Source organism: Lepisosteus platostomus, chromosome 6 (genome assembly GCF_059453375.1).
Source record: "Lepisosteus platostomus isolate fLepPlt1 chromosome 6, fLepPlt1.hap1, whole genome shotgun sequence".
Lineage (NCBI taxonomy): Eukaryota > Metazoa > Chordata > Actinopteri > Semionotiformes > Lepisosteidae > Lepisosteus > Lepisosteus platostomus.
In genome coordinates, this window is record NC_142616.1 from 57,916,845 (window position 1) to 57,940,087 (window position 23,243).

The 23,243-nt window shown below is 38.6% G+C and overlaps 1 protein-coding gene across 5 annotated transcripts in view; it reads right to left on the reverse strand.

The window, feature by feature from the left end:
* Window positions 1-4,517: 4,517 nt before the first annotated feature.
* slmapa (sarcolemma associated protein a) overlaps window positions 4,518-23,243 on the reverse strand; it is a 70,613-nt gene continuing 51,887 nt past the window's right edge. For 2 of the 5 annotated variants that reach the window (XM_088636587.1, XM_088636590.1), the window contains 8 exons: window positions 14,679-14,804; window positions 14,337-14,411; window positions 12,744-13,049; window positions 12,019-12,136; window positions 10,574-10,745; window positions 10,034-10,168; window positions 7,916-8,006; window positions 4,518-7,405 (listed from right to left, as the gene is read on the reverse strand). In XM_088636587.1, the coding sequence (XP_088492713.1) occupies window positions 7,920-8,006; window positions 10,034-10,168; window positions 10,574-10,745; window positions 12,019-12,136; window positions 12,744-13,049; window positions 14,337-14,411; window positions 14,679-14,804 (1,019 nt within the window). In that variant the 3' untranslated portion in view covers window positions 4,518-7,405; window positions 7,916-7,919. The remainder of the gene's footprint in view (window positions 7,406-7,915; window positions 8,007-10,033; window positions 10,169-10,573; window positions 10,746-12,018; window positions 12,137-12,743; window positions 13,050-14,336; window positions 14,412-14,678; window positions 14,805-23,243) is intronic. The other 3 variants (XM_088636585.1, XM_088636588.1, XM_088636589.1) reach the window with 2 other exon arrangements.

Genomic DNA, 23,243 nt, shown 5'->3' on the forward strand with positions numbered 1-23,243 from the left:
TACCTACTGTAACATTCCTGTAACAAAAGTCTGGCACACTGTGTGGTATTTAAAAGCATGACTTACATCATCTCGGTTTCCTGTTGCTTCAGCGTTAGTTTGCTGGATACCTTCTTGACTGACTTTTTTCTTCTGGGGACGTTTTTGCTCACGTGAATTGCTTTGCTGACCAATCATTGTAATTAACCCAGATTCCTGACTGCGAGGTAACCCAACACTAGGTGTCTCTTCACTTGGCCATTGATGGGGAAAACCTAAGATTAGCTGCCCTGGAACAATATATTGCACTCGTAGTTCATGGCAAAACCAAATCCAGTAAAAGTCAGGTTAAAGTTCAAGCCTATGCAGCTGATTGAGGCAGAGTATAGTCCATTTTAAGGTTGGGGACTTGGAAAGTAATGTGTTAAAATTCCAGGAGAGACACTGCTGTTGTACCTTATACACTTGTACACATACTGTATACACAGCTGTATAAAAGTCTCTCTGTGTATCTAGCTATATAAATGGGTGAAAATAAAAAGAGCCATATGCTGTATGTATAACAGAGCTCTTTTAGATGGGAATGGATCTCCACTGCAGCTTAATGATCTCACAAACCAGCAATTTCTGCCTCCCACTTACACAGCTGAGTAGACTAAAGAGAAGCCATTGGACATAAAGAAAATGTGGTTATCATCAATGAAGCCTCACAGCCTCTTCTTAACCAGGACCAAGTTCTATGTATAGGTGTAGGTGAACAGGCATGCACAATTAAATTACACTCTCTCCTTGTAAACAAGCCATGCTGTACACAAAACTGAACTTCCACTGAATAACGTGCACAGCCTTTCTTTGTGGACATCAAAAGCAGCTTGTAGGGGATGTGGCAGGTGTTTCCTAACCTTTTCTTATTCTTCTGCGTAGCCGTAGAGCCTCTGGATGAGGATGTGTTTCCAGGGGATCTACAAGCCTTAAATAGAATTTTGATAAGGGGACAGTCCTAGTTCCTAATTTTATGGTACATGCTCATCAAGTAAAGACTATTTTTAAATTCTAAAGCTGTGGATGTAAATGTACTGTACATAGTCAAAATGACTCTTAGAACAATGAGCCTCTCAGAACAATGCATTGTAGTTGCCCAACACCTCTGTAATGGATTTTATCTGTTAACTGAGTCACACCTGGGCATAAGAGTTGTTTATAGTTATACATAACTAATAAAGACATTATACATAATTCGGCAAACTATACACTGTTGTATAACCCAGAAGTTCAGGCAGGTCATAAAAAGTGCAATAATTACATTATATGATATTCCCATTCACTCAAATTATTCCCTATGTTCTGTGAAGAGGTGCAAGTTGTCTTTTGCTGAATTGGCACTAAAGTTGTGGTCCTGAAGGTAGATGCCTCTTTTCAATCTTTTGGCTAAAGAACTCTCAACCTGCAGTACTCGGACAAAGTCTTCGCTTCTGCAGCTGTTCTGTCTATTTCACCTCGACTCCCTGCATTCCCAGTCTCCTCACACCAGTCATTCCATCATTCGACCTTATCTAATCTCCAGTACTGCGCCCAGTGCAAGTATGTTCGAATCAACACAACACGCCTCGGTGTAGCTGAGTGAGCTGCAGTGTTCACAGCAGATGACCAGTAGGCTTGTGTCAAAATAGAAAAATAAAAGTTGAAACGCCTAACCACCAGATCTCTTGGTCTGCTGTGGTACTTGCTCCTGTGTGTACTGCCTTTGTGGGTGTCTTGCACATGAATGTCTTTCTCCATGAGGGCGACAGTCTGACAATGGGCAGGCCCACTGCTTAGATGAGCAGAAAAGGCATTAGAGGAATATGGGGGAAGGTGTGTGGCTGCCCTAGGTGCAAATCTACACAACATGGAGCCTCCTGATGACAGTCCCCGATTCTGTACACCACCCAGTTATCCCTCCTTGTTACTTTAAAAGGGAGAGCCAGAATTAGCTCAGGCTTCTGTGCACTTTCTGTCTAATCATGCTGCTTACCCTGCCATGAGCACTTCCTGGAAATGTGCTCGTGCTCTGTGGTTGCTGTGGAAAGCCTGCTCAGAGATGTAGACAGGTCACAGAACGGGCAAGCCTGGCAACACGATGGCAGTGACCTCGGTCATACACACACCAGCAATGTCTTGGTAGGAATTTTATAGGAGGAACATAATTAACTTTGCAACTGGTTTGGGGTTCCCCCCCCCTGTTAAATGGAGTGAATTCCACTCTAAATGCCCACCACTTTGTTTCCTCATCATATTCTGGTCCCATTCTTGATGTCTCTGGTGCTGTGTGAATCATGTCCCTCAGCACATACTGGTCAAAGGCAAATGGCATCATTTTTGGTGCCTCACCAAACAGAAAAGGGAGACATGAGTGCCTGAATGGTGAACATTGCCAATCAGAAGTACCCAGATTAGCAGTTTCAAAGGTAACCCTGCTGTTACAGTGGTTATACGCTGGTTTCTCCACCAAAATGCAACGTGAACATGCACTTGAGTTCACAACGAATAAGAGATTAAAAAATGTTTCAGGCAAGAAGCAGCCTCTTAATTTCAGCAGGATGCTGTTTGAAAGGCTTTGGCTAATCAGCTCTTTTGCCCATTAATTCCTGTTTTTGCTCCTCGCTTTTCATGGTTGAAACTTATCACTGTACCACGCTGTTTCCTCATGGAATAATCCAAGACCATCTCTTTCTACAAGGGAAATGATTACACACTTAATCGCTCATTTATAAGAACTGGGAGGGAGGTCATTTCTGACCTTCCAGAAATACCAACATACAAAGTTATAGCTGAAGCTAAATGAATTTAACAGCTTCTTAAATTCCATCAACTTGAACTTGTTAGTCTTAAATTAGACCTCCAATAAGAACTATTTCACAATACTCTGTTGGTTTTAAAACATTCTTTATGTCATCCTCACTTCTCGTAGACCAATATTTTGCAAAGTTAAAGACAAGGCTTCCACAGACCTCAGTAGTATTTTGGTGTACAAATCTTAAGAAATAAAGTAACCACACAATCAGCAATAAAGATCTACATGCATGAATCACAGGTGTATAAGAGCCTTCATAAAAGCATTTCATATTCAAGTTAATGTCTATAGGTTAATGCACTTGTTTGTCCAATTATTTACTGGATCAAGAATTAAAATGAAAATCACATTAAATGATAAAGATACATTCACCACCAACACTGAACCACATTATTAGTATTAGTATGCAAATATGTGGAAACAACTTTATAAAGCCTTTTCCCATGGTGTGAAGTGCTGCCACCTGGTGTTTGTGTTGAAAGCTGCGCTACGATTCCATATTTTCCACACTCCAAAGGTTTTCAGTTCCAATAAAAATATAGAAAAGGAGAGTTTTCAAGGCATGTGGTTTTCATGTGCAAACTAAAACAACGAAAGAGTCCAGGTTAAGTAATAAAGCTCATTAATAAGGGTGGTATAAAGAGACCTCCATCTGCATGTTGATGCAGGCCATTAGCAGTGCAGATGTCATGCAGATAGAAGGTTCTTTCACCTGTAATGTACTGCGCAGAGAGGAGCTCTATATGTGGAAGGATTGGTCTTCCAATGCCCATAGCTCTCCAAACCCTTTTTCTTTACCCTGTGTACGCTGGGAGTTCTGATTCTAGTTCATAGTCTGTACTCTTCCCACATTCGCACACAACGCACAGCCACCATCTTTAAATGATACCCAAGCCCTCTGCTGTAAATGTGTTATTTACAGATTTGTTGGTTTTATAATCATACCGCCAGCAGTTTTCAGGCGCCAAAATTTCCTAGCAATTACTGCTATGATAATTAAACGGTTACATTTCCTTTGTTTTTTTTCTGTCACTTAGGATGGGGAATTCAACTTCTGTTTTCAATAGTTTTTAGTGAGCTTAGTAATCAAAGGTGAGTTAAAATGATCCAATTGTTAGTAATCAAGTTCTTAAAGTCACAAACATCCTTTTGCCAAAATGCTAAATAGCTCCTTTTGCCAAATATTAACGGTGAGATACTGTTCAGCAAACATCAAACCTCCTAAAAGCTTAATAAGTCACACCAAAAAGTACTTAACATGAGAATAGTTGCAGTTATTAGTGATAGTCATCTGAATTCCAATATTCATCACAGTTAGAAAATATGGAATCGATACCAACATTTTCTCCAGTAGATTTGGCAGTATTTTACAACAGGCCCAGGATTTACTCAACACATGTCAATTCATTTGCACAATCTGAACTTTTGCACTATGATCCAACAACACAGTGTTTACTAAATAAGGGGAAAACTATACACTAGACAAATTGAGAAAAGGGCCAGAGGCTGTTCTAAACACTATAATCTAGACGAAACTTAATGTTACATCACTAAAATGTGTAAAAGACGTTACTTGGCGAACTTATTGCTTCAGCGGCACTAGATCCCAAAGGAGATCTTATTGTACTCTTAACTAAAAGCAAATCCAGCCCTGTAGTCTGTGGTCTTCCCTGCAATATGCATAATGAATCAAAACGCATGGAGGGAGAGTAAAGTTGTTTTATTAAAATCATGCACATCACAAGTGTTAGTGCAAATAGTTTAATCTGTACTCCAGAAATTCTATTGTACTTTCCATATCTTTACAAAATAGATTTTAAACAATTATTTACTTAAAAAATGTAATTCGGAAGTTCAGCATCTCAGAACAATATTTGCAAACAAACTATGTACAGACGGTACTCTTTGTACCATTGGCATGAGTTGTGTGTGGCTGGGCGGCTTTTTGTACTTGATATTGTCAAAGCAAACTACCATGTAATTATTTTTACAGTTTGTGTAGATATTCTTATACAAATGAATGACTTATCAGAACACACCTGACAATTCTTAAAAGAAAGCATTAGATACACCAACCCTCCAAAAAGTTTGTAATTTATACACGACAATCCTATTTACTCAAACTTTTTAGACACTCTAAACCTAATCCCCTTTAAAGATGTTTTGCCTTGTTAAGCTCATAATGTTAAGATGTTGGGTATTGAATAAGGAAAAGTTTACATTTTTTAATTAAGTTGTATCAGATTTTATTGAGCATTTTTTTCTAACCTTTTAGCATCAGTTTCACTGCAAATATATTGTGCATGCAATTTACTTTAAAATTTTACTTTTCGTCTGCAGATGAAAGACTGTGCTGTAATGGAAATGGCTTCAAGAAATCCTTATTTTTGCAAAGTGCTTTATCGCTACTACTAAATAACCTTTATCTACAGAGAAGTGGGTTTAACAATTGTTAGATTTTTTAACAGTTCCAGACTGATAAAATTAGTCAAATGCAATACATTCCATAAATCCTTTAAGATACAGGTAGTTAAAAGTGCATGCACCATTGTTATCCTCAGTATAAAAAAATTAAAGTTGTAAAAAAGATAAATGAACTTTATATGGTAAAAGCTTTAATTTGAAAACATTAAACAAATTTCAGAACAAATGAAAGGGGAAGGAGGATTAATGTAGTACTGAAAGTATGTCCAGACTGTTCCATACAGGTTCCTCAGCAGCAGCACACTGAATGTGTGAGTATCTCCATCTCTTTTAATAGATATATATCGTGTAAATTTACACACACACACACGTACACACACACTAAGGCTGACTAAAATCTCTTTAGTCTAGTGACAAAGGAGTGAGCAGACTAAAGGGTGCACATTAGTTGCAGTTTCTTAACTACATTTGAAAGGTTGTCATGCTCATAAGAAAAACACCAGCTCCTAAATGAAAGCTAATACATTGCACGTGTCTTGCATAAAATTGGTGAATATTCAGAGTTGGAAAAGGCCGGTTGAGAGGTTGGATGTTATAGTGCTTTTCTGAACAATATAACTAAGCAATCCAGATGTAGTGTTCCTGCTTTCTGTCATTTCCTCTTTCACCTGTCTACTTTTCATTTGGAACTTTAAGCAGGGGCAGTGTTATTAAAATAATGAGAAAGCTATCAACTGTGGAACAAGTTTAATTGTTTTGGCTCCATAACCCAAAAGAGCTGTTCACTTACAACAATGCACAGACACAAGGTAAAGCCAAACACTGAATATTTACTGTTGATCCACCACCCGAATTTAATCACTGACACTTAATTTAGCACAACCCTACCACCCCTTGACTAAAATAACTGCTTGTTGGTTTAAATATGGGCTGTAGAGTAAAAACCTGATAAACCTTATACGGGCTCTTCATCGCTTTTAAGATGAGAGCATAATGACAAAACAGTCTAAAAGTATTTGCTTATACTACCACCCAAAATGATTTAAGTGAAACTGCATCACAACAGATGGTTTAACAATTTTCAGCTTTTGGAGAAGGTTGGCTGATCAATTATATGCAAAAGAAGAGCTTGATACTCGCGGTTCTGTAGAACAGAGCCATGCAGCCCTGACATGTGGAGCGGGTGTGTGAATTACATGTGGTAAGATTGCACTTGAAACTACACTGTTTGGTGCCCAGAGGGTTTTGTCCCTGTCTCAGCTCAGGTTCAAGATATCACAAAACAAAGAATATACTGAAGCCAACATCTTAGAACTTTATATAAGTGCCTCAATACTACATATTAAATGCAAAAATAAACTTTTGTTTTCCTAGCAAAGTGACTATGTAGTGTTCTTAAAATGTATGATTGTTAGTTCTAAAGGTACTATACACAAATGTACAGATACTCCAAACACACTGGTTAAAGCATATATTTTCACTAAGAGGAGAGTTTTCTTTCCACCTATTCAGTGCTATCATCTTTTCCTCCCCTAGGCTACTTCTTATAATTTGTTCCTCTGACCTGCCATGGTAAGGACATGAATGGCACATCAACGATGAATGGATTGTGTAATTATGCACCTAGTAGCTAAGATAGGCACTTAACCCCTTGTGCCCTGTGTATATAAGCAGACATTGGCTTTGAAACCAATATCTGGAACACCACATTCTTGCCTGATGTGGCGAACCACATTCCAAAAATTAGAAATCCGTCTAAGACTCACAAAAATAGTTTTGTACCAAAAAAAGCCTAGTTTAGGCCACCATATTAAGATTCCCAACAAACTGAAAAAAAAAATAACAAGGAAAACTGCAGATAAAGTATTATCTAGAGTAGAAGTCACAATTTTTATTCCCTCTATATATATATAGTTACATTTTATACAGTTAAAGCAGAGACCCTACTGGTATACTCTCAAACAGCTGTGTTTTCATTAAGAGGTAAGGAGGTGGAGTGCAGGCCCAGGTGTCCTGGTGTTGAAGAAGCCAAGGCTATGGAGAGGATGGTGCACTGTGGGAGTGATGGGAGTTTGCTCAGGGAGAGGCCTTGGACAACCCTGGGTAAAGCACTACCACTGTCACGGCAACCAGCACGGCCACTACAGGCATCCAGGGCAGCCAGCGACTCTGAAAAACAAGAAGCACGGACACAGGCGTCAGCTCTCTCCCAACACGATGCCAAGACCCCTCCCCCATCCTATAATGAGCGAAGGGGTGTGACATCCCGACACAGGGAGAGTGCCTTACCAAATTGGGAAATAAAAAACCCTAATCTTAAGTTCTGTCTGCATCCCGACAGTAAAAGCCAGATACAGAAATTAATTTATCGAAGGTGGAAACGTTTGAGAATTACTACTTCAATCCCTGGTACAGAAACCAAAAAAAGAAGAAAAAAAAACCTGAAGCAAGGATTAATTTCACATTAGTGATCCCAAGCAAGACAGACAAATGTTAGATGATTAATAGAAGTGTGCTTCAAGGAAAGATTTTTTTTTTCCCCTGGGCGTTTCTAAAGCTCCAAAAAGGATTTTGATCCAGGCAGATGCGCAACACTTTTGCCATGCATTTTTCTTACACAAGGATGACACACAGAGGTGACAGACACACAGACATTGACTCAACAGGAGCTCTGTGTACCTTTCTACCACAATGGGCCGAAGCACCAATACAGGAAAGCCAGGATAAGGCCGATGAAAATGGCTTGGACAGGTTGTTGCAATATGGATGGCTAAAGGAGGGAAGGGATATTAAAATAATCAATTTATGCTAGTCAACAGAAACTAGCTGTAGGGCACCAGCCTATGGGACCAAAAGGTTGGGGGGCCATCAACAGATACAACACAGATTTCAGTTGGACAAAGGCAACAAAACAAAAAAAAAAAAACATTTTACACTTTGAAGCTGTGAATCAGAACAGACACCAGAAGAAAAAGAACAATGGATCAATAATTCAAATGGTATTCTTTTCCCGTAAAATGTAAAGACTCATTTATCCAGAGGACTTTAGTTCATTGTTGGCAACTTTGAACTTGATATCAGTGCTTAATTTCTCCCTCCTCTCACACACTGGCTGTGCTGTTCCCATGCAGGAGGCAGTAAAGTCTTTCCTTAGCAGTAAAGGGAAGAACAGGCAGTGTGAGAATTCAAAGCCAAGGCATGTATGTGCATTGCAGCGCACTCTGTGCTGTGCAGCTATGAAACAGTGGGAGCCTTCACAGAGTGGGGGGGAAAAAAAGACAACTTCTGTATTTAGAACATTCAAAAACTCTCCTATGAAAGAATGCGGAGTACAGACTCCTGTCATCATACAGAGACACAACTACATAAAAAAGACAATATATTTAACAGTAAATAGTAATCATTCAACAGAACAGAAAGCATTAAATCGGGGGCAAAACCCTTATGGACCTGAATACAATGGTACAGATATTCAAAAATTAAGATTTCATAATGCAATTTTCTCTTCATGAGCTATGGACTTCATAATTAGTAGGGCCATCGCCAGACCAACACTATACTTTTCACCACTATTAATCCCGAATTAAGCCATTACATGACCAATACCTGAACATATCCCATACCTCCAATGCATATACAGTGACAAACAAATAAAATCCAGCATTTTGCTGAATGTCACACTATAAAACACTTGTTGCACATAAAACGTTTTACTCTAGGCAGTGTTTTTTTCTGAAAATTGACAGGGAACTACACACTGCAGACAGCATGGACACAAAGAGCAGTTTACTTCAGTAGGGACCCTGCAAGAATCAAAATCTAAACCACAAACCCGATTCTGTTCATGTTTGTTGGGACAATGAGGAAAGCCGGTCTTGATGGAGCCTCGCGTGTGTTGCAAACCCTACAATCCCAATTTGCATCAGTTCTTTTGAGTTTACAGCACCATTTCATAAATCTAAATAATCAGCACTGTCCATTCTTCATGTGAGGTTACTTCAGTGCTTTGCTGGCTTCATCTTGCAGTGTCTGGATTACAGCGCATGAGATAAAAGCCTTCACCAGATCAGTTTTCCCAGGCAGAGCTAATGGAATTCTTTCTCAGTATGGTGATCTGTATGCATTTGTGTGCATGTGTTTATCATATCTAACCACATCACAGCTTGTTTTTCAGCGATGTTTATGATGGAAACAGACCTCTACCCACGGTCACAAAATTGTGTTCTTTTTATCCACAATACATCAGAAATTTTCACAACTGTTCAGTTTATCATTGCCAGTTTTGACTGAAAGCCATGCATTCTTAATGTAAGCATTATTTTCTACACCAGTCTGTTACATCACCCCATTCTTCATCTAAATACATTCTGCTTTTCATTTATAGCAAAATTTGTTACTTGTAAAAATACATAAACTTTCTACAGCTTTGATGTTCTATATCACAGTAACACTAATTTCTATGTTCTTTACAGCTCATCCCCATTCTTCTTCACAGATCTGTACGGTATGTCAACAATTGGTCATTTTCTGCACTGGACTGAGATCAACCACATGCTAGAACATTACATAGAATTACTTGCTGGATTATGTAAAGAAAACAGCCAATTTAAAGAGAAATGTGTTTATGTTGCAATCCAATGACTTCAGACATTTACATTAAGTCAAGCTCTTACATTTAACCCTCAATTTTTCCGAATAGGTCAGTGGCACTCAACACACAGTTGCTCAGTCTGAGCTCCTCAGTAGAGAGACTGAAGGGAAGCTGTATTGACTACGCAGAAGGATGGCCTCACTTACACTGCTTCCTTTCTCCTGCAGTAGCTTCAGGTTGGCTTTGCATTGCTGAAGCTCATCACTGATAGACTGTTTCTCCTGCTCCGTCCTCTCATAACGTTCTTTCAGATCAGAAAGCTGAGTCTGTGTTTCCTCAAACTGTTGAGAAAAAAAAACTTGGAACACATGGACTGGAGCTTCTCGAGAGGACAGCAGAAACAAGGAAGAATGCAGACAACTCGTTTTCCTTCAAACATTTTAAATACTTCACTGATAAATCCAAAGCAATATGATTCATTCTTCGTTTTATTTGATCATATTAGAAAAAAACTGTTACATGTAATAACTGAATTAAAACTTTCAAAGGCCAACAAAATCTAAAAATCTAAATCTAAAAAATAAAAAGATTTTCAAAATAATGCATAAACCCCCCAAAAAATGCAGAAAAGAGTCTGTGTAATATATTCAACATCTATAAAGAAACTAACAGGATCATGCATATAAACCAAGTTTCAAATACCTAAGGGTCACCTGGAATAATAAACCTGTTGCAAACTACCATACCTCTCTCTGCAGGCTCTGTGTGTGGCTGTCAGCTTCTGCCAGCTGCGATTTCAGGCTGCTAGCATCCTGCTGGTGCTGCTCTTTCATGGCCCCTATCTTGCACTGGAGATCCTCCTGAGTCTTCTCCAGGGCACTCAGATTACTGCTCAGGGCAGCACTGTGCGCCCGAGAACTAGAATCAAAGGACGATGGGCAATAATGATACATCATTATATTTAATAATCAACTTACTTTAAAGCTCATTCATTACTTTGTCCTCCCCCAGGGGGTCTGCAAAAATGTATAAAGGGATTTAGCGTGAACCTGTCATAACTACACCATCAGGCATAAGGAATGGACAATGATATTCATGTTTTCTTTTGGACAGCTGATCAAATTGTCCAATTCGCATGGTACACATCAAGTACCCTCAGGCCCATGTTAATGGAAACCTTTCATTCAAAACTTGTTTAAAGTAAAGGATCAAAACTAGAATAAAAAATGTATGAAGTATTCCTATATATAGTGTTTACAGCACGAGATTACAGTGGAGCTAAGTGGTAAATGCCCTCCAGACCAGTTGTTTTGTTTAGAAGTCTTGATATACAGAACATTAAGAGCAAGCCCAAAAAGACATGCTTCAATGGAGTGTATCAGCAGTGGAATTATATCAATTATTAATGAAGCAGCTTTGTTGCACAAATAACCTGTTGTTGTATTCCGAGAACCTACAAAATGATTCTATTTTCAGAAATTAGCAGGAATTATCCAAAAGGAGTGAAGTCAGGAAAAATCAACTGGACCACACCCAACAACAGTATTTTATAGTCTTAAAGAGGTACAAAGCTGGTTTCTGTTTAAATACTTACCCTGTGAAATTAGAAGATATAAATCACAAGGATGCCACAATTACAGAGAGAGACAGCACATTACTACTTTTCCTAATGAGTATTTGCCTGGAAAAACAGATTCTGGCATTGTGCTGTTATCTAGGTAAACCTCACTCAAAGCAGGATGGGAGGGCATCACTTTGATAAACAGATCGCATAATAGGTATCTTGTCCTTACTGAAGAGGATACACTACAGCTTCAGTTATTGAACAATCATTTCTATTTTCAAAGGGAGCATACATAGCAGGCCATTCTGAAAGGAAATGCTAATACACTCCAGGGTGCTACTGATAGCCAAGACTTGGGCACAGGCAGTACATAGTTACCATTGTTATTTGGGATAGCAAAAGAATACAATCTGATAGCCTTACATTCAACATGCAGCCCTAGGTCTGTAAGACACTGGATGGGTCTGACTGAGAAATGTGGCCGTTTCTTATCACTCACACCTGGAATCAGACAAAAACCTTCAAGGGTGAACTCCCTTTTCCTGGTCCTTGGGAAGCATCATAAGATCAGAACCAAAGGCTGAAAGACAAACCAGGACAGTCCAAGCGAGGACTTGATAAACTTGCCTGTCAAGCTCCTTCTCCAGCTGCTGCAGTTTCTCAATGAGAACCGCCTTCTCTTTGCGCAAAGAAGCGCACTCACTCTGCAGGCTCTCGCACTCCTCCTGCAGTTTCTCAAGCTCGCCTGAAAGAATCCAATGAAACAAGTTTAATAAACGTACATTCCCGTTAGTCTCCAAACAGCTCATTTTAAACTAACTTCCAGGACAATCTTCCACAGCAAGACCCATTAGTCAGATTAATTGGAATTTAAGTTTCACAGACTAGCACGGCCTTTATTGGGGAAATTCCTTACCAATGAGACAAACTATACACTAGCTTAAAAACCCCAAAATGTCTTTCAATGAAGCTCTCCTTAATCAATTTCTTACAAACTTAAAACTGAGACAAGCAGAGGGAAATCAAAGAGAAATAACTGAAAGCATTTTGGCTTATCATCTGTGATGTTTGTACTTGAGTAAATCTGTGTTGTGCAAGAGGATGCAGCTTGGCCTCTTACGAAATAGGTTTTCAGCCTGTGACTGTGTGGCAGGAGTTTAATGTTCTCAGTTCCACCGAGCTATGTACCATTATTTTTTTCACACTCCAGGAAAAATATGTGGATCTTAAACCACTATAGGTATGGTGGATCTTAAACCACTATTAACACATTTCTTGATAAACAAGTCTGACTGCTCTAGCGGTGATCAGGTCTTCTAGCTGTAAAAGCAGTGGTTGGGATGGTCTTTCACCTTGAAGCTCAGCCGTCCTGACTTTCTGCTGGCTTTGCTGCTGGAAGCTGGCCTGCAGGGTGCTGATCTCGTCCTCGTACTTGGAGGCCGTCTTGCGCCATTTCTCCAGCTCCCCCTTGACCGTGCTCAGGTCCCCCTGCAACGCCGCGATCTCCCTCTCCCGCTCCCTGGTGGCCGCCTCGGTGGCACGGCGCAGCATCAGGATCTCCTCTTGGGCGCTGGTCAGCTCATCCCGGGTGTTGGAGATGTCGCTCTCTTTCTGCTCCCTCAGCAGCTCGATATCTCCCTGCAGCTTGTGCAGCTGGGCTGTGGTGGAAAAGACACTTGGGAATGAACTGCACGTTAACAGAGGCAGAAATAAGATACAGGAAAGGCAGTGCCTTCTTCATTTTGGAGGTCTGATTTTCATATAAGTGACACTGTGTATTCAGAATGATGAAATCTTAAAAGACAACAAGCAAAGAATTTGAACTTTTATCTGCTAACCTATCTTTAATCCATGATCTGATATGGGTAAATATCCAATTAAAAAAAATATTCTGGTCTCTTATTTCACATAAGCTGACAAGTTGTCAAAATGTACAGAAAGTGAAGAACTGTACAGCATGAAGTCCATGCATTGCACAAAGACCACGCACTATTGCAACCACAGTTTTCTTTCGTTCACTGTAAATGGTCTAATATGTCTATTTGGCAACGAGTTGCATCATCGCTGAACAGAACTCAGACCTCATCTGGAACTCTTGGACACTAAAAATGAAATGGTAGCATTAAACATTAAAAAGGGTCTTATCTGCATTTCAAAAAAAGATATCCTGCAGTGCTGTAGATGTTCACGTAATGGACAAGTTTACAAACTTTTTAACTATACTCCATTCCTACTGTCAACGTTTGGTTGGGTGCACCCTTTTCTGAACATCAGTCACCCAAGGGAACATTTGTTTGCTGTTCCAGTCAGATTTTTTTATTTTCGGTTGTAGTTGTACTGACATAATAAGTGAGCATATGTATGGGATGCAGACCAGATGTGAGTCTGCGACAATGACCTGCATGGATGGGTAGGTATAACTGCATGTTTACAGTTAACTTTTGCCTCAGTCTCCGTTTTTATAATTTAAGGAGGCATAAGAGCAATGGACATAATGCTGCCAGTTATTTCAAGCTCTGCATGATCATCAGCTTCTGTGGTGTTCTGACAGGAATTGTTTGCAGCAGGTCTTAGCACTCCAAGGGTTTTTTTTTTTTGAGGGAAGGGGGGCATAATTAGATTGTTTTTCCCTTTTCCCCAAAATGGCCAGATGACCAAATTTTCCATGTACTACTGCAATACTAACATCACCAATTGTGTTCTCTTCTGCTCACAGTCTCAACTTCGGCTGCAGCAATTAACTCTGAAAAATGTTAAAAAGACTACAGGAAATTGGTAAAGAGAATATCCTAAGAGTTAAGAAAACTGCTTACCAAGAAATGAAAAAACTGGCAGATTGCCTATTAGCTGTAAATTTTACACCATCACAGTACAAACGTGATCTTTTTCACACCAATTTCACCCATGTATAGTTTTAAGGATTTAAAAATGAAACTAAATCGCACCTTGCAGAAACTGGATCTGCTTTGAAGAATCCTCAGTCTGCTGCTTGTTAGCTTTTCTCTCTTCCTCCAGCAGAGCTGTACCAAAGGACACAAAATAAATCAAATTTCTTTCTCTTCATGTAATGTTCAAGCCTTACAGCATCCTCTTATTATCATTAGCATTTTCATGCAATGCATAATTCAATAGACCATTTTAAAATAAAATAAAAATAATAATCTGGAAAGCAATACAGCCGAAGTGTTTCTGAAAGATCGAGACACTTCAGGATTCCCACTGGCTCCCAAAGTCCTTCACCTCAAAGACGGGACAAGCTGTCTGTTCTGAAACGTCATCCTTCTTACTTTGCAGCTCTAAACATTTCTGCTTTCCGGTCTTGGCCAGCTCCTGTGCTTCCACCAGCTCCTTGTGCAAGTGCTGGATCACTTGCTCAGTGTCTCCGGCCTCCAGGTTTGCTCGCTGCAGCTCCTCTGCAAAAAAACAAAGAACACAAGCAATTAGACACAGATACAAATAAACAAAGTACTCTTTCATGTTGAATTCTGCAGGCAAACCAGTACAGTCTCCCACTGAAAACTGCAGATCTTCAGCAACCATACCTGTGCAGAAATGCAATAGTAGAAATAATCATTTTGAAGTTAATTTCTATCAGATTGCCAATGATTTAAATCCGCCCCATTTGGAATGAAGACTGATGATACACATGTATGGCTCGGGGAGAATGAAGACATACAGAAATACTCCTCTGACACCCTTCTGTCACAGTCATTCATCTATTGACACAGTGCAAGCAGCACAGTGCGCTAAAGGGGAAACAGAGCTGACTGAAAGATTGGTGTCAGAAAACCCTAGAAAGTTGAGACCTTGTGCGACCAATGATCATTCTAGTTCAGTGGCACTCTGCCAGTTGCGTACTTCCTTTTAGAAAACCCTGGTCACAACTGGCTAATAATATGACCCAACCTCAAACCAGCCATGTGCGACTCACTGGGCTGGTGGCTTACATAGGAGATTGTAGCCTGTGTAACCAATATGGATCAAAGCATAATGGTCACAGTTTTTTCAGAGACGTCACCTAAGCTTGTGCATATAATAGCAAAAGGAGACATGTATTCCCACATACTGTAGATGAAAAATGCAAGAGCAACTATTTTCTGAATTCTTTTTTTAATTTTGGATGTGCATGCGGGTCCACATCACAGTAACGCAAACAAGTCTTATTATTTTCCTTGTATCTTCTAGACCTGAACAAAAAAAAATAAACAACTATATTCTAATTTTCTAGCGCATCCATTTTTTGTGGTCATCACCAGTAGAAAAAAAGAGAACAGAATGTGCACAGGTTTCATATGATCACACCAACCCACATTGTGATTCATAGCCCTGTAAGTAAATGAAGCTTTTTCTTAATGAAATCTGGACATGATCATCAGATTAAAAACAAAGTCCTTTTATGTTCATGTCATCCTAATTTCTTTTACCCAATACATAGCCTTAGAATGAAGCCATCCAAACTTTGGCAAATACTCACCACATGCCTACGGAACAAGTAAACACTTTTAGAGTGCTGAAAGCTGTAAACTATTTATCTTGGTTTCTAAACAGTTATGTGTACGAATGCCGTCATGTTTCTGGGACAGGGGCCTATGAGAGAAGAACACACCGGAAGACCTCCAGGGCCCATCAGACAAAAGGTGCTTCTTCACAGGATTTCTAATACGAACGTAAGAAAGGAACAGAAAAAAATGTGATGTGTAGCTTTGAACAGCCCAGTAAAAACCTGCAGGAATATGTACAGTGCCGTGAAAAAGTATTTGCCCCCTTACTGATTTCCTCTATTTTTGCAAATCGTTGACACTGAATGTTTTCAGTTCTTCAACCTAAATCTAAAATTGGAACCTCAGGGAACCTGAGAGAACAAATAACTAATTTTTTGCTTATTTCATTTATTTAATGAACAAAGTTATCCAACACCAACTGGCACTGTGTGAAAAAGTTAAATCAACCCAATAAAAGGGATAATTTAGAGTCAGCTGATTGAACACAGCCAGGCTTGATTACAGCTAACCCTGCTCAATATAAACCGCACCTATTTTGACCCTTACCATCAGAGTCAAGTTGCCAGCACAAAGATTCAACAAGTACATTATGCCACTATGAAAGGACGTTCCTGAAGTGATCAGAAAAGAAGTTGTTGATGTCTATCAGTCTAGAAAGGGTTACAAAGCAATTTCCAAGGCTCTGGGACTCCACCGAACCACAGTGAAGAGAATCTCCAAATGGAGAACATTTGGAGCAGTAGTGAATCTTCCCAGGAGGGGTCGGCCTGCCAAAATTTGCCAAAAAAGGGAGCAGCGTAAAATCATCAAGGAAGCCACAAAGGATCCTAAAAAAACATCCAAAAAGCTGCAGGCTTCTCTTGCCTCAGCTAAGGTCAGTGTTCATGACTCCACAAATGGAAAGAAACTGGGCAAAAATGGGCTTCATGGGAAAGTAGCATCTCTCATTTGCCAAGTAGCACCTGGATGATCCCCAAGCCTCGTGGGAGAATGTTTTATGGACAGATGAGTCACAAGTGGAACTTTTTGGATGACATGGGTCCCATTATATCTGGCATAAAGCAAACAGCATTCCACAGTATGAACATCATACCAACAGTCAAACACAGTGGTGGTAGTGTGATGGTGTGAGGATGCTTTGCTGCTTCAGGACCTGGACGACTTGCCATAACTAAAGGAACTCTGCTCTGTATCAGAAAATTCTTAAGGAGAATGTCCAGTCACCCGTCCGCGAGCCGAAGTGTAGTTGGGTCATCCAGCAAGACAATGATCCAAAACACAAAAGCAAGTCCACCTCAGAATGGCTGAAAAGAAGCAAAATTAAAGTTTTGGAGTGGCCAAGTCAAAGTCCAGACCACAACCCAACAGAGACGCTATGGCAGGACCTGAAACGAGCAGTTCGTGCTCAAAAACCTACCAATGTTTCTGAAGGAGAGCAGTTCTGAGAGGAAGAGTGGGCTACAATTCCTCCACAGCAACGTGAAAGAATTATAAGAAGCATTTGTTTGCAGTCATTGCAGCTAAAGGTGGCGCAACCAATTATTTAGTGTAAGGGGGGCAATTACTTTGTCACACTGGGATATGGGTATTGGATAACTTTGTTTAATAAATACATTTAATAAGTGTTATTTGTTCACCCAGGTTCCCTTTATCTAATAAAGTTCTGAAAACAGTGTGACAAATATGCAATAATAGAGGAAATCGGGAAATACTTTTTCACTGCACTATATATATATAGTTTAATGTAATTATTGAATCATTACAATACTATCCATCAAATGCCCAAGAATGGCAAAATTGGCTGTCTTGTTTGTAACATTTACTTCACATACTGTATGCCTGTTAACATTTTCCCATAATCTATGCAAGACAGCCAGTAAGGAGAAGGCTCCTTTACACAGCAACTCATAATTAGGTCGAATTATACCCCCCAAAACCCAGACAGAAGCGAAAACTATGTGGAAGTGCATTTAAAACTGAAAACATGAAGTACTTAACACGAAGACTTGGGGGAGTATCTAACAAGCTTTGTTGTTGAACTCCATACTGTGACTTTTTAAAGAAAAATGTCTGGATATGACCCTTGGATCAGCTTCTATCAAATGGGACAGAATAATCAGCTCTGCTTATATTCTTCTGTTTTCACAAACTTGCACGGAAGAGAACCTTTATGCCTCAAAACAGTCTAAAGTTTGATTCCAGGTACTCAGTTACAGGTAAAAAATTATGTAAATTTTGGCTTGGTCAAATACCCTTGTTAAAAAAACTAATCTGCAATGTATAAAAACAAAATAGCAATACACTGGCTTTAGGAAACTTTTTAGTGACATGAGAAACTGCTTACAATTAAAGCAGGACAACAGTTTTTAAGTGAAAAGAAATAGTGGTTTAAAATCAACATCAGACCATAGCTCCTAAAACCAACCATTAATAAAAATGACAGCTTGAGTATAAAAAGCAGTGGTAGCCTTACAAATGCTCAGTAATCAGTTACAACGTTCAAGCTAGACCCTTAAATTTAGCTTCTCAAACATCTCCTGACACCAAATAAAGGTCCTTTTCATTTTTCCTAACTATAAGGGCATCAGAGTGCATTTTGATGTGGTTTGGAGACTTTAGGCCTTTTGGGAAATCTCAGCTCTTACCAAACACTAAAAAATGTCCTTCACTGTTTACAGAACAGATGTTAATGCTTATGAGATTAACCAATATAGTCCCATTGAGCTTAAAAGAACAGTGTTCATACTGTCAGTGACATTTCATGCCATAAAAACCTTCTTATACTCAATCTGCCACCTACAGTACTGGCAAAAAAAATTCTCATTTTAACTTCAGATTTAACTCCAGGACAGTGTGGGACAGAGTGGGAGCTGGTATTGTAGAACCACCACCACAAAGTCATGATATGAATCAGGCCGTGCCTATGTAAGTCTACCTGGAATCAGAAAACAGTTAAGGGAAATCTTGTACAGTTTGTGAGTTAAAATTATGTTACTTTTGTCCAGCATCTTCCTCTCACCAATTGTGGATTCAATCCAATCAGAACCTCATGTATATTCTACATACATAACATGCGTTCAAAAAAAACAAGGAAAAGAACATTAGCTTCTTAACCATCTAGAGTATTTCAAAACCAAAAGCAATTTTCCCTTCCAACTCTTGTCAAAGCACTTTAATGAGCCCTGCAGTGCTGAATGGTCTTTTCTCATCTTTAAACCACCCAGAACAGACCCTATATTCAGAGATTCAAGACAGATATTTTTGGGATTCCATACAGAAGAGGAAAAAAAAACTTCTGGAACCAGGCTGTATCAGATAGCTACAGCTCTTAAGACGTGGCACAAATTTTAAAAGTATTACATTTTTTCCCCCAAACACTGGTAATTAAGATTTACCTAGGCCCTTTAATATAATGGGACTGTAGACATCAGCACTTCCATTCTAAAAACACTTGTCAACACATTTCATATCCAAATGGCAAAGAATATTTCCATAAATATTCTTCATTATTTGAGATCATGCCTATTATAAAGTAAAACTAGTTTTCAACTAATCTATTAAACCAAACGTCAATCACTATATCAGTAGTTAATGAGGAGTAAAGTCAACTTAAAGAAAAACAGCCTTTTTGCATCTTGGTCTGTGCTACAGGTTATAAATCTCAGCATTTAAAACGTCCAAGAGTCTGACATCACAATTTTAAAAGACTATTCAAAAATACTTTGTTTTTAAAAAGTCTGCCAGATTTAAAAACTAAAATGTTCAGAAATCTGGATTTTATTATTTTCAGAAAGCTTCCAAATTCATTTTTGCATGATAATGTTCAAACAAGTTATTGATACGCCTGTTAAACATGCTACTATCTAAACAGAAGATATGAAACAGAATAAAGTGTTCAGTTTCAACATGTTATGGTCTTAATAAACATTATGTGCACATTTTGGTTTAATAATGAAAACCTTTTTTTACAGAAGGATGAATAAACTAGAATCTAAAGACTGTTCAACCAGGCATGGCTTCAATTACATTCTCCAAAAGACACATTATACTGAACCGGGTACAGTCATTTCCACAGTGCTCGTGCTGTTATTTCATTTCATGCTCGTTATTTTATTGTATGCAATGTTGTTTCAGTGTAGATTGTTATCTTGCGTGCAAGTGAATGGTTTCAGAAATAATGGGATACTGAAAAGAAATCTCGGAGTTGGGAAATCTAAAATACTCCGAAGGAAAACAAAAGTATAAGTAATTCAAGAGGAATATTGAAAACTTTGAAACTCTTATGTACTCTACATTTTAAATCCATTTGACAGATTTTCCCTTGAGAAACCCTTTAATGGCATATGTAACTACAAAGAGCACGGCAAGATTTGTCCCTGCTTTCCTCTTGACCTACTTTTTTTCAAATTAACAGATGAAATTAATTAGGGATTCAAGCTTAATTCCCCAATTTATGAGGTGAGTCTATTAAGATTTTAGAGCATCAAAATGGTTTCAATGATAAAAGTACAAGAGCCTATAAATAAAATGGAGATTAATTACAGACCACAATTCTGTGAAAAAATACTTTGATTTCCAGAACTTGCACTTTCAGCTGTGAAAGAGGAAATGACACTGCTCAAGAAGGCTTTAGGCTTTAACCACTTCCAATTTTTTTCCCCAAATGCATTTAGTTAAGTTGACTTTTAGCATTACTTGAAGGCTTACAGGTTACCCAAAGTCATCTAGGTGCAATAAGGCTTTCAAATTAGGGAGTATGAAAATGCCTTCAATTTAAAAGTGGTATAACCTGCTCTCAAAAAATGTACTGTGACCATACTTAAATCATATTTTGGACTGTACAACATACTTAATATTATTGTGTACATGTACAAAGTACATTTTGCCATATATAATTGTATGCAATTTAATTTCGATTTAAGAAAATGCTAGCATTTCATTAAAAAAATATTTAGTGTGATCTTTGGGTTTGTGTTTTTTTTTGGATACTGCAGCTTCAGTTATACAATACACGTTTGAAAGATGAGTTTTGCGTTTAAGCTAGTGACGTGGCTGGTATTATTTCTACTGTGCTGTATTAGTATATACTACATAGCACAGTATCTAATGAAACACTCGGGACAGAACATCACAGTTATAAAAGACAGGTTTCAAAAAGTATTTGATAAAGTACAGTGTTAAAACAAGTGATACAAAAGCATGATAAGATTGGGATAAGCAAAACCAAAAATTAGATCAACCTCGCCCCCTTGTGACAATTCAGTGCCATTTATAAGAGAGGTTTCTTTACAAATGCAAAATTGTAATTCGGAGAAGAATATTTAAAGTATTTTAAATCTGAAAGCCTTTCAACAGAAAGAAATAGAGCGTAAGATGCATAAAACAGCATCTTAGTCAGGAAAAAAGCTTGTTAATACTGAAAATGATTTTAAAGACGCAGACAGCAAAAATCCTCCTCATCTACTTCAATCATTGAATCCTGTATGCCAGAATTCACAATTACTTTTTGTAATTTTGTAACGTACTTTCTAATTCCCCAGTTTATCAGAGAGATGGAAGTTAAAGATGTCCGTTTTAATAAATGTAGGGCATCTAATACACATTCAGTTTGTGTGTAAAAGACTAAATATTGTCATTCAAAACAAATGGCAATGTCAATATTTATTCGCAGGGTTTGCGGCTACCACACCAATGAACAGATCTGGTAGAAGTAAAATAAAAAGGAAGGGAATGCTCTAGCATGAAACTCCTTTGCAGGCTGCGTGAACTCAATAGCTAAGCTTGCAGGAACCACGAGTCAAAGATTCACTCCATGGCACAAAATGTGAGGTCCAATTGAGGAACATGAGAGAAGACTCCCATCACTTTATCTTTGCAGGCCAATCCCTATATCTCCATCACACTGAAAACAACTGGTGTGAAATTCATTTTCACATGCAATTGCCCACTCATCACAACCTGGACTAAAGCTCCTCCTGACAAAACAATGGAATATAACTTAACTGCAAATATTTAAACAACGAAGAACAGAGCACATCCAACTGTTCCTAGAGGTCCAGGACATAAATCAGTAAGATACTAATATTTTGGCAAGTGACTATAAATATCAGAATTACCCTAGAAAAACTGTACAATTGAAATGCTGCAATTGAAAAGTGTCAGGCTATAATCATCACTGTGGCGATATGACAGTCAGGATACTCTTCCATGGCAAAATATACAGGAATCCAATCAGTTCATTTATGTATAAATAAGATCTGGCTAAGCCCAAGAATGGCCTACTAAAGAAAGACCAGAAAACATTTTCTAGGCTGTGGCAAGGGGTGAAAATGAGCCGAGAGACCTGACTACTTGCAAATAACAGTGGCAATCAGGCAGGGAAAAATCCACTGCAGCTCCCAGTTGCCCTTATCAGCTGCTAGGAAAGACATTACCTCATCACTAAAAAATCAGGGCATTGGCAGCAGGAAGACAGCAGGAACAATAAGAGAATGTTCACCATGCAATTTCCACACCACCGGATAATAAGGTATGACTTCATTGCAATGCAAACAGAACTGGAAACCAGTCTAAGGAATGAGTGATTCAAGGGCAGATTAGACTTGGATAAACTAACAAGTATTTGTGGTACTTAAATTAACTGCAAATCAGAGCCATGGTATTGTGAAATCATAGCCCTACACTTCACTAGGAACGAAAAGATCTGCCTAGTCTTTCTGACCGGCAGGACCCAGAGAAATTTAGTTTGAAGAGAAACGTATGTCTCAAATGTAAAACTATAATTTTTGGTGTCTGCATTGCAGAAATTAAACCTTGGGACTGACAGTGTATACCCTCTGCCTTGATCTCTCACCCCGAAACATTATCTCATGTCTTGCCAATATAATTAGTAATTACTTGAGATTGTAAAAGACATTTCATCACGTCTGTATACCACATCAATCAGTATACATGTCACTACAGATGACTATGTCTCTTCTTGTAGGAAGGTACCGCCACAGCACTTTTTGAAACGATAAGCCTGTCTTCCTCATCTTTTATAGCCTGTAACAAAATCTGCACCATGGCAGGAGACAAGTGTGTGACATTATGAAAGCTGCTTTGGCAGCTTCCTGTAACATGAAACACTGGTACTTGATCCGATAAATTCTGCCCGTCAGAATGACAAAGATGCCAAGATTATCTATCAGTTGTCCATGAGAATGCAGGTAAAAGAAATCATGAAATCTGATTATGTACAAATTCTATACTATTATAGAATTATATACAAAGCTAAAATGACTTATTCAACAAAATAAATTAGTCCATAGGCAATTCAAAAGATGAACAGCTAAACTTTTAGTTTTACAT